The sequence below is a fragment of the Megalops cyprinoides genome, chromosome 24 (assembly GCF_013368585.1).
Source record: "Megalops cyprinoides isolate fMegCyp1 chromosome 24, fMegCyp1.pri, whole genome shotgun sequence".
Lineage (NCBI taxonomy): Eukaryota > Metazoa > Chordata > Actinopteri > Elopiformes > Megalopidae > Megalops > Megalops cyprinoides.
Window position 1 is genome coordinate 18716661 of NC_050606.1, and position 12338 is coordinate 18728998.

General features: G+C 42.5%; 1 protein-coding gene across 2 annotated transcripts in view; it reads right to left on the minus strand.

Annotated features, from left to right (window-relative positions):
• Positions 1 to 12338, minus strand: part of LOC118771140 (catenin delta-2-like) — a 202310-nt gene that overhangs the window by 15161 nt on the left and 174811 nt on the right. For both annotated transcript variants that reach the window (XM_036519030.1, XM_036519031.1), the window contains 2 exons: positions 6636 to 6879; positions 3271 to 3355 (listed from right to left, as the gene is read on the minus strand). In XM_036519030.1, coding sequence (XP_036374923.1) covers positions 3271 to 3355; positions 6636 to 6879 — 329 coding nt within the window. The remainder of the gene's footprint in view (positions 1 to 3270; positions 3356 to 6635; positions 6880 to 12338) is intronic.

Consider the following 12338-nt stretch of genomic DNA (forward strand, 5'->3'; position numbering starts at 1 on the left):
CAGCAGTTTGGTGTAGCAGTACTTGTTACAAGGAGGTTGCGGGTTCAACTCCTGAGTGTTGCATTGCTGACGTGCCCTAAGGTAATCAAACTTAAGGTAACCTGTAAACATCCACCTGGATACGGGTGAGCGCTTGGTGTGTAAATAACAACAGCACAGTTTATTTGTGAGCACGCACAGCTGATACACCTGTGGTAAGCTGAGTTTCAGTAGGGGGCGAAAATGAGTAATTACGGCACAGTTTGTCCCCTGCGGGAAAGCAGCTGCACGCCTGTCAGCTGTGATCATTTCCTCTGTCACTTCCAGGGAGGCCTGGCTTCCCACAGGTGACAAAGCCCCCTCACCCCAAGGTGTCACACAAGTCGCTCTCTCTCGCTGCGTGTCACGCGTTCTGCCCCTGCGTGCGAGCGTCGCCTTTCTCCCGCACCGTTCCTCTCCGCTGGAAGGGAGATTCTGCACTTCAGTAATCTAACGCCCGGGAATCTCGTTCAACTGATGACAGAAATCAGCCCACTTCTCAGTAAGGTCAAACATACAAATATTTTATAGACATCTGTGTGTTCAAACTTTTCCGTCTGAAATAAATGCACGTGAAGAAAACAGACTGACTTGTTTAGTTCATTACTCAGTGGTCCTTGAGGACATTACCGTGGACATTTTTGTGCCTGTGAGAGGTGCCTGTCAGGCCTGCAAAATAAATTCTAAAATGGGCTACAAGGCCAAACATGTCTTTTAACCTACATTTTAATGTCTTTAAACCTACTTTGATGTGATAACCTTTGACATTCTGTGAATTCTCTCTCTCTCACACACACACACACACACAGACACACACACACACACAGAACATATGCAGGACTGAAATTACAATTACACATAAACCGGTGAAGTCGACAGAGGAGGTCCACCAATTAGAATCACAATATTAATAATCATCAGTAGCTTAAAGGATGCCATGCTCTGATGACACCTAATTTACACCTGAGGATAAATTATGTTGAGGACCACTGATCTCACGCCTTTGCAAGAATCCTATTCTCTCAGTCCAGTCACGCACACGCTTACACGCACACATCCATCGTTGCATGTCCATGTCTGCGTGTGCAGCATCCGTCTCTCTCGTTCTCTCTCAGTCTCCCTCTCTCTCTATCTCTGTCACACAGTTTGCTTAGGAACTGCTGTGAAAGTCACCTCTATGGCGCCCAACTGGGAAACCAACGAGTCCCCAAACTGACTTCATGAAACTGCACGAAGGCGCTTCACAATACGAGAGTCAGTGGGGATGTGGGGCAAATGAGCACAGAACCTATGGTAAAAGTGGGACAGAGGATGACATCATATCCTGTGGATTATAAGAAAAAGTTTTCACGGAGACCCACTGAGGAGGTCAATGCTATGACATGGTTAAAAATGCAACGATCTTCATCGAGACATACCTTTACCCTTGGCGGCAGAGTACCATAGTGGTTAAGGAGCAGGACTCGTGACTGAAAGGTTGCTGGTTCGATTCCCAGTTGGGGCACTGCTGTTGTACCCTTGGGCAAGATACTTAATCCACAATTGCCTCAGTAAATATCCAGCTGTATTAATGGATAACATTGTAAAAAAAAGTGTAACCTATGTAAGTCACTCTGGCTAAGACCATTTGTTAAATGCCAATAATATAATGTATCCTAGTGATCTGATGATGTCAATAATGGACATGCTTGCAATGTATCAAAATCAACAAAAACTGAAAATGTCCAGCAAACATAGCAGTAATTGTGTTGTGTGGACTGTAGACTGCAGCAGAAATGGAGCTGTTTCCTCCCCTTCAGAACACCGTCAGGCCACAATTACAGTTTAAGAGCGATGGACAGTATAATGTATTCTCCATTTGTTGAGTATCGAATCTTGTCTCGGTCAGTTTGCATCCTTTATATACGTGTAGTTATTCCTCCAAATGAGAAGACGATAAACGATAAATCTTGAGTTATTTCTATGCAAACAAACGACAGAGATGTGTGATCTGTATCACTTAAAAAGAAATCAATGGACTTTGCAGTCTGTCAGCTGCACATAAAGAGAAATACCAGAAATAACAGAGCTTTAACTCAATACTCCCTGTGCAGAAGTGAGGGCCGACTTCAATTGAAACTGCCACGGTATGTATACAGAGTCACACAAAAGAGAATTGCTTGACAATGAATTGAACCAAATAGCTCAAAGTGCGCAGCACAACAAACGCTTATCGATTGGAATTTTTCCGTAAATATTTCAGCAGCCCTGCATAGTTTCTTTTCATCGTTCCCGCTGCCCTCTCTCGTGTCAAAATAACGCAGCCTGACTGGATGTTTCAGCACGGGGCTGTTAAAGTGTTTGAAATAATTGTATGTTTGAACTTGCTCTTCCGCTCAAAATACATGCATCATGCAACTGCAATCAATCCAGCTGAACATCTCTCCGTACTGTGCACTGTGAACACCAGTCATGTTTGGGTGCTGTGTTCCGTACCCTAAGAACTGGTTTAATGCCCAGGACTATGCTTCTGATGTGGGAAAAGCTGTTATACGTTCTGCTGCTACAGAGGACTAACAACGTAGCTCTTACACGAAATACCTGCAAGATAAAAGGGTCTTTCATGCAGCTCCTGTTTCAACTTCAATTCCTGCACGCATACGATGGATTTGTCCTGCTCTGAGTTGTTTGGGGTAAGCCAAGTTTCTTTTTTCCCCATAGCTGAAATGCAGGTGTGACTGTTATGCCGTGCACCGTTTATGCATTGAAACTTATAAAAATGCTTTTGCATTACTGCCCTTTGAAAGCATCTTCCTACAACCTCCTGTTATAAGGAATTTATTTATCTAGGTAAAGTGGAGACAATTAAATGGCCATATTGACCCCAAGACAAAGGTGAATGGCCTGGAAACTTAAGCACAATGACTCAGGACCAGTCTAATTTTCCATCTGAATGAATCCTATGAAGGCTCTGATAGATTGCCATGGCAGGGGATGGGCCTCACCAGTGCCATCTATCGGCTGCCCTGGTCCTGGAGGGCTGCTATGTCTGCAGGGCTACTGTACCCTGGTCCTGGAGGGCCACAGTGTCTGCAGGGCTACTCTACCCTGGTCCTGGAGGGCCGCTGTGTCTTTCCTTCCAAGTGCTCTTGACCACCTGACTCTAACCATTGTGTTAACTGAACTAAACTGAACCTTTCCCTCTGCTGTAGTGTGAGTTATGGACTGCGGCCCACATGAGTGCAGCTGCGCATATCTGCACAGTGAGCTTACCTTCTTATAGAGGCTGCGCAGGTCTCTGTACTGCCACATGCTGCTGAGCACCTGAGACGCCGCCTTCACCACCTTCGCAGAGTGCCTGAAAAATAAAACGAGGGACAGAGGGTTACTGACAGTGTACAAAGTATGAAAGAGACAGGTTACTGACAGCACACACAGTGTGAAAGAGACAGGTTACTGACAGCACACACAGTGTGAAAGAGACAGGTTACTGACAGCACACACAGGGTGAAAGAGACAGGTTACTGACAGCACACACAGTGTGAAAGAGACAGGTTACTGACAGCGCACAAAGTATGAAAGAGACAGGTTACTGACAGCAGACACAGAGTGAAAGAGACAGGTTACTGACAGCACACACAGGGTGAAAGAGACAGGTTACTGAGAGCACACACAGGGTGAAAGAGACAGGTTACTGACAGCACACACGGTATGAAAGAGACAGGTTACTGACAGCACACACAGGGTGAAAGAGACAGGTTACTGACAGCACACAAAGTGTGAAAGAGACAGGTTACTGACTGCACACACTGTGTGAAAGAGACAGGCTACTGACAGCGCACACCGTGTGAAAAAGACAGGTGAATGCCTCCACACACAATGTCAAATTGACACAAGGTTAGCGACTCACCCCTCTAAACTCCACCCCTGCTTTTGCCTCTCAACTTCCTACCAGCTACAGGTTAGCCCAGCATGTTTTGACTTCTGGGGTGGTTCTAGTGTGTTCCCATCTGTACTTTTGGACCAGCTCCCTACATGTTCTTACACTGCTTACATTACCTTACTGTTGTGACAACTACCACTGTCATTGCTGAATTGCTGCAAGTGATCTTTGGTTTGAAAGCCATGTTATATTGTCTTTCTAGGCATTAAATATAATACCTACTACACTTGTCTGAACATTGATGAATACATTTAAGAAAGCATTACTTTTTGTAGTGAGACAATGTTTAAAAGAACCCAATAACAAGCATGCACTTTTGTGACAGCTGGTTACAATCTGTCAACAATGTGATTATGGCTGTATGATGCATTTGACATATTGAATTTTCTCTTTACTGAGAGACAGTAGATACTCCCACAAGCCTTAACCTCTCTAAGCTTCACCAACAAAAAATTCCCATTTCAGTGGGAAGACTGAAAAATAATTGCTTAAATAAGTGTATTCAGTGACTCACTAAAAAAATTGAGTTGGGTTTTGAAAAGATCACAAGAAAAAAGATCATCTGTACAATACCTAACGATACATAACTATTGCATCATGGCATCCTTTTAATCACAGGCTAGCATGGCGTGCGTATCTGTCACTGTTCTCCATGGTATCAGTCTAGACGATTCATCCTCTGGTGTCATTGATTAATTGCTCTTGTTTTTCCATTCATTTCATCTGTAATAGCTTGAGGTGTTTGGCTGCCATTGCCTCTGTGAGAGGTGCTGTCTCACAGCGCCTTTGTCAAGTTTTATGTAATGCGAAGAAAGAGAAACTAATGGGGCAATACCTCACATCTCTGTCAGACACCACGCAAAACAGGATTTGAGGATCTGACCCAACAGCATCTAGATCTCCTAATTAAAATCCGATAGACCTGGTGAAATGCAATTAGCTGAGGATAAATAGGGTTGCCAGATCCATTTAACACCGGGGCCTGTTTGCTTGATGCTATTGAGGATGTACAGGGTAAACTATTGTATTACTGCACAGTTTGTAGGATCCCCCACTGACAGTAACTCCCCCCTCCGCGTGGGGTAAGAGCAACTCCATGTGGCTCTATCAGGCTAATTAGCGTACTTGGAGTTTACTAAAATCATTTCTTTCCATTTCTTACAAGGAAAAAAACACATCAAGGTGCAAGAGGTACCATTTTAAATGCTGACATTAATAACAGGGTGTGAATTGATGCCTATGTTTAAAGTGGCGACTCCAAATGAGAGAGCTAGGGCACTTTATGTTCCATTCTAAAATTAGGGTGTGAATTTTAACAAGGAACACCAGAGACCCACACTTTATTTGTACACCAAAGGCCCACGCTTATTTGTACAGTGGGTTTGGAGCAGCTGCTTGAAAACTACTTATGCTGAATTCATTTATAAAGAATGAAAATGTATTTAAAAGCTAATATAACTAAGTCTTAGTCCTGATGTGCTACATTTCTCTTACTGAACAGCTTTCATCTCCACCTCTCTCCCTCCCTCCCTCCCTCTCTCTCCCTCTAATTATCAACTGGATGGGTTTTCAATGGTTTTGACGGTCAGTCTAGGTGAATTCAACACCGTCTTTTGTTCTCTGATGTAGGAACGCGCTGCCCTCTAAGCAAACTGACTTCCACGATAAACAAAAGACATCTTGAACCATAGGGGGAACCTTGACAAAACAAAAACCTCTTGAACTGAACCATGCCTCAGAAGAGTACGTCAATCATGGTGCCAGAGAACAATGCCAACCACTAGCAATACAGCCAGATAATGGTGCTACGGACTGAACTACTGTAATTGAATTAGGTACCAATAAACACTTCAGGTGTGGCAGCACGCCAGTTGGAATTTCAACCACAACAAACTACAAGGGAAAAAAATCCCCCAGGTCAACCAAATGCTTTTGGACCCATCAGAACACAAGCCTGCAATCCATCAGCATTAAAATTTTAAAGGGCGCCCAATTTTTACTACCATTCTTTGCATCCCACATTCAAAGGAAGACATTGGGCCGACCTTGGCTGAGCTCCGCGCTCGTTATTTTGATTGGCATACAGAGCGCACAGTGCTTGAAGTCTACTTCTGCCCACTTTCCTGCTCTTAAAAGGAAATCAGCGCTAATTCCTGAAGGGACGGCTATTATCATCAGGGTGGGCGTTTAATAGCCCGGCTTCAACTGGAGTCCTTCATCTCCACCCAGCCCCACCTACCTCCCTTCATCCCAGCGCCTGATTGGCCGAGACACCGCACACACTGACCAGGCACAGCAGACAGCACTTAGTCTTGTCAGCTTTAACAAAAGTCTCATAATTATCTGCACAACTACATATAGCCAATTACAACTCTTACAAAAAGTAATATATAATAAAACACAAAGTCTGAAAACAAAGTCAGATATTTTAAATAGATGCATGATGAATCTGACCATGATGTATGTGAACGTGACACCTTTTCAGATTACTTTAAGAACAGGGGTCCACTGTCGGATGTCATCCTGAAATGCATCGTGGGAACGTGCAACCAGCAGCGGGAGTAAGAAATCCCTGCCCTTTTCCACACATCTGAGATCAATTTGCCTGCCCCTAATCAGTGCTGCGAGCATTTACTGGAAAGCTCTGACTCTGACTCTGGATCAGTTGGATGAGCAGGAAGCGGAGGGCACCCACTTGTCTCCCTTGCTGCGGGCGATGCCAATGAGCTTCTCGATGCCGCCGGCGTCGCGCAGGGCCTTGGTGTTCTCCATGTTCTTGGTGATGACCTCGTGCAGGGCGCAGCAGATGGCGGTGACCGTGTCGTCAGACATGGCTTTGCTGGTGGTGCCGTTGGTGGTGGCGCCGGCGTTGCCGCCGCTGCTGTTGTTGTTGTTGGTCCCTGGTAGGCGGTGGACAAGGTCGCGCATGGCATACTTGCCTAAAGAGGGGATTGAGGGGGCGAAAGGGAGAGAACAGGAAATATGTTTGGGTTCGTTCTGCGCCGCACAGGCAAAGGCAGATACTAAATCTACTAAGTGGAATCTCAGACTTAAATGCCTACAGTGGAAGACTGTACATCCACTTACAGTAATTTCATCTATGTTGGTGTGTATTCATGCCACTGCAGAAAATACCTATAACTACATTCAAAATGTCTGCCTTCCCTGATGATACAGAAAGGCAAATACTGTAGCTCTAGTAAGCTGTAAGAGTTTCCAAAAGACAGATGCAAACATAATGGGAAAAACAAAGGTCAAGTATTTTGTCCGCTCAGTTGAACAATTCAGTGATTTTGTTTTTGGATTTTTAAACATAATTTTCCATAAATTCCACTGAAATAAAATGGTGCATAGGCACAAGCCAAACTTGCTGAAATCCTGCACTCAAAGCCAAGGACAGCGCACAGAGCATTGCAGTCAGACTGAATCTTTTCCAGAGTTTTAATGCACTTTTCCCAGTATAGGCTGTGCAGTTTAACCTGCTGTCTCACACACAGCAAACAATAAAACAAAAAAAATGTGACACCGAAGGAATAACAAATTCCAGCTTTCTCTAGAGACAGCCCTGGAACCTGCTCAAGGACCTCATCGTTAAAAAAAAAACTGTCACTTGTTATTTTTGATATTTCTCTTGGGCATTTTAATTCCTTCTTAACTGTCTACTGTTCAAATGAGCGAAAGCGTGGAGAGCATGCAAACTAAAACATTCTCAGCATTCAAAGAGGCTAAGGAATCGTACACACAATTTCTGCAGTTACAGAAGAGGTTCCATCTCCAGTAAAAGATGAAACAGACTTCTTGAAGATGTACAGACTCCTAGGGGGAGCTGAACTACTGCTGTAAAGTGCAGGACCCAGGCTATGGCCCACTTCTTACTGCTCTCTCAGATACACAGCTTTATCAGCTAGCATTGCAGAGCATTCTGCATGAACCTGAACCTGGAAATGAGAGAGGCTAGTTCAAAGATGAAACATATTTTGCTAAAATTAAAAATGAATGTTTACTTCAAATTTAGGTAAATATACACCACAATATATGTAATATATATGCTGAAATGTATGACATCTTGCCACTCAGTTGTTATTTGTTATTTGTGATATATATATATATATATATATATATATATATATATATATCAGTGGTGGCTGGTGAGCTGAAAACAGGGGAGGCTGAAACATTACCTTTAAATCTATCATTACTTTCAACCTGTTCCCCTTTATCCTCCTTGATTAACAATCAAACAAATAATTCACAGAGTAATTGACACCAATGCATAAATAGAGTAAATGATACTGCTCGAGAAACAGCGCAGATTGTCTGTAGTTTGTGCGCTATTGCGAAAGCTACAGCATGAGGTTGTTTAATTAACAAGGATGGCAATTTGAACAATTAAGTGGCAAGTAATCCCAAAGCTTTCTCTTAAATGTTTCACATAGCTTTCTTGTGTTACAAAATTAAAATTACAAAACGGAGCTAAATTTAGTTAGATCGATTTAAATTACTGAGAATAAACTTCTAGGTTAGGTTGAGTGCAATGAACAATAACGTTTATAACACAGACCTCGCAAAAGCTGTGATGTGTCATGAGCATTTAATGTAATTTAAATCGATAAGTGCCATCCTTGTTAATTAAACAATCTCACGTTGTAGCTTTCGCAAGCACACAAACTACAGACAATCTGCGCTGTGTCGCGAGCATAATCATTGACTCCATTTATACGACTGGTGTCAATTATTCTGTGAATTATTTGTTTTATTGTTAATCAAGGAAGATAAAGGGGAACAGGTTGAAAGTAATGATAGATTTAAAGGTAATGTTTCAACCTCCCCTGTTTCCAGCTCACTAGCTGCCACTAATATATATATATATATATATATATATATATATATATATATATATATATATATAATATTTGTGTGTCTCTGTATATCTGTATTATTTCTGCTACTGACAGTAAATAGCAGGTAGGCCATGTGTACAGGATAAAGGTAACCAGCACAAAGAAGAGCTTGCCTTACAAGTAACACAGGTGCATGGAAAATGTTTTTATTTTTTGTTGTGTGAGAAAACCCCATTGGCTATTGTCCTGTGTGTTACTCAGAACTTGGAACAGCACACTGAATGCCTACAGTCCTGTTCTGCAGATTATCTGAGCTGTATGTCCTCTGGATGGGTGTCATATGCATTCTCAGACAGGAGCATCCACTATACAGTAAAACTGTGCATCCGCAGAGAGCTGAGTCATATCCTGCTGTATGCCGCTGGATGGATTAAAGTTCTCACGAGTCTCCTTATGAAGTGCCTTCCACCCCTGATAATGTGGAAAGATATAGCCTGATGGCTATTAATCAAAGAGCACTAAACTTTAAGTTCTTACAAAAAATGTCTGAAAATAAAGATAAGAATAACAAAAAATACAAAGTTTGTCTAAATCTAAACTAAAAAGTTTAAGGGAAATGTACACTATGATTAGATAGATTATGGGCCAAGAAATACATAATGGTTACAAAAATATGTTTTTATCATCAATGAGACAGAGAAATTGAGTGTTCTGTTGACTGGCGTTGGCTTATCTTGCACTTTCAGACAGACTTTCAGACAGACTATTTTGTGCTTGAAAATATAATATGGAGGTACTTATCCAAAAAGGATGAGTTCTATTCTGGAAGAAGACTTACTGAGAAGAGGTAGGCAAACATTTGATATTATCAACTTCAATTGATCATTATGATTAATTCATATACAAAAATACTTCAGATTCCCAAAAGAACTGCCTATGATCAACACAGTTAGTATTCACATTAAAAGTAATACAAATATTGATCGTAACTGGCAACCAAGTTGAAACACTGCTAAAATGGATACTGGAGACTGTCTATGGAGACATCTGAATGACAAGCACATACTCCCACACAGAGAAGTGGAATCAAGTAAAGTAAACCACCAAGGAACAGGCAGATAAATCTAGGCTTCCATTTCTGAATTGGAATCCCACCCAAAACCCCAACTGGGCCAAACGCTTTTTTGGTACATAAATGAACCCTGCTGGAACAAGTCCTAACACACAAAATTACGCACTTATACAGCAGGTCATTTGCTGACATGATTCAACTTACGCACCGTGCCTCACCTGGAATTAAAACAGTATTTTGTTCGAATTTTCCGTTTCTGGGCCTCTATGCTACCTTGCTGGCCTGATAATACTTCATTGAGTCTGGCCCTCTGCACTTAGGTTAACTGAATACTTGGCACAGAGGCCTGGTCCCCTGCCAAAATAAATGAGCTATTTAGCAAAGTTACACCCAGAAAGAATGGCACAAGCATTTTCCAGGACACAGCCACGTACTAACAGAAGGCTACAGTGCACAGTTTTCTTCATGGTACAGTGAAAATGGCTCGCAGTAAAGCAATGTTTATTCCCGGCCAATTAGCTCAGTGGGGTCCAGTGGAGAAACATGCCTTGCTGGACTTTGCTCCAAATCAGCTCTTAATTATTTAATTGGGCCCACTGATTGTATGGCCCCAATTAAATAATAACACCGAGATACAGAGTTGAAGTTCAATTGCTTGTTGTTGCAGATGTCGTTGGGCTGCCGGGGGGATGAGCTATAAGTAGCGGAGTACACTGACAGGCTTAATGATAGTGCGAAACCATCAAAAACAGGTTAAGGATAAATAAATGAAAGGTCTCCTATAGTAATATCATACTACTGTTCTCTCCACTCTCTAATTTGTACTGTAGCTCATCATTACATCATGTTACATACCATTAGTTTTTTTTTTGCTCTTATCCAGAGCAACCTGCATAGCTGACATGTCATCCATTTATACATCTGGATATTTCCTGAAGTGCTAAGGCGTGCAACAGCAGTGCCCCACCTGGGAACTCAACTGACAGCCTTTGTGTGGCAAGACCTGCTCCTGACAACCATACCATGACAGGCCGAACATCCTCTCTAATACCCTCTGAGCCAGGAGAGCAGTAACTTAATGGAACTGAAGAGATAACCAGGTAAACAGAAAACTAAACCTCTGGTTAAAGTCAGGACAATGCAAATAAAACAGTGTTTATGGAGCCGGAATGTCTGCACATAAATGCTCTTTTCAAAGGCTTGCTTTTAAGCCCTTGGTTAGCCTTGAGACTCTCTACCATCTAGACTTTCTAGTATCTGTGGACACTTCAACATAAGAGCCTTCAAAAAATCAGCATTTAGCACAAGCCCCATCAGAGCTCAATTCCAGCAAATAATCAAACATCAGGACAAAGATATGCCTTCCACAAATGCCAGGGCTTGTAATGTTCAAAAGCCATTCTTACAAAAAAAGTAACAGTAAAACATTAAATCAAAAAGATATATTTTTTTTATTTTATTATTTATTTTATTTTTATTTTAAGAAAGGCATTTCAAAATGCACTGTATTTACAACATTGGTTCAATTGGGGAGAGTGGGTTGACCAGTGGCTTGTCCTGTAGCTTAATAGTCACCCCCTACAGGTCAGTTGGGTGGTGGTGGTTGACAACATGTGTCTCAGAGGAGAGAGAGGTGTTTGTCTCGAGCTCCCAGGTTGCTGGTGGGTGTTGTAGCTTTGGGGCATCTATGACAATTGGGCATCCCCAATTGGGGAGAAAAACTGGGGAAAAGCATTGGGAATTCCAAACTCAAAAAAAGAAACACTGCACGTCTTATATTCACAAGCACATATTTCACAGCATACTGTGGTATATGATGCTGTATTGTTGTTCAATTACACTATCAGTCATCTCATTTCAAAAGCTTTAATATCGCAAAGCTTTTTTACCCTCTTTAGTGACACAGAAGGCTATGCCCCCTCGTTAGCCAACTATGAATTGGTAGTCCACAGCAGTTAGCTTTCTTCCACGTTTGGGGTTACTTCAGCCAGGGTACCCTCATCCCATTGCTCATTAGCACCCTCTAGGGACTCGTCAGGCACCTGTGAGTGACTCTGATGGCAATGGAGATGTGCCTATCCTCCATTTAATATCCACTCTGCTGTGGTGCACACATATCATGAGAAATAGCTCCTGCTTGTATGAGAGGACCCTGCACAGGGGAGAGCTTAATGTACAATTGGTAATTCCAAAGTTAGGGTGAGAGAGGGAAAAAAAACCTTAAAAAGAATGACATTCATTTAAAAAACTGACCTTTAGAGTGAGCGGATATTTCCATATTCAGCTCAGCGGAGAGCCCTAAAATATGGCTAACACTGTCCAGCAGGCCGGGGGTGGGGGCAGGGGGGGGGGGGGGGGGTGTCTGCAGGGAGCCTACAGAGCAGGTGCCAAACTCTGCCACTTTCACAACGCTGACATTCTGGGGCAACAACAGAATCCCTGTCGCTGTGAGCAAATCCCAACCCACACACTGCTCCTCACACGG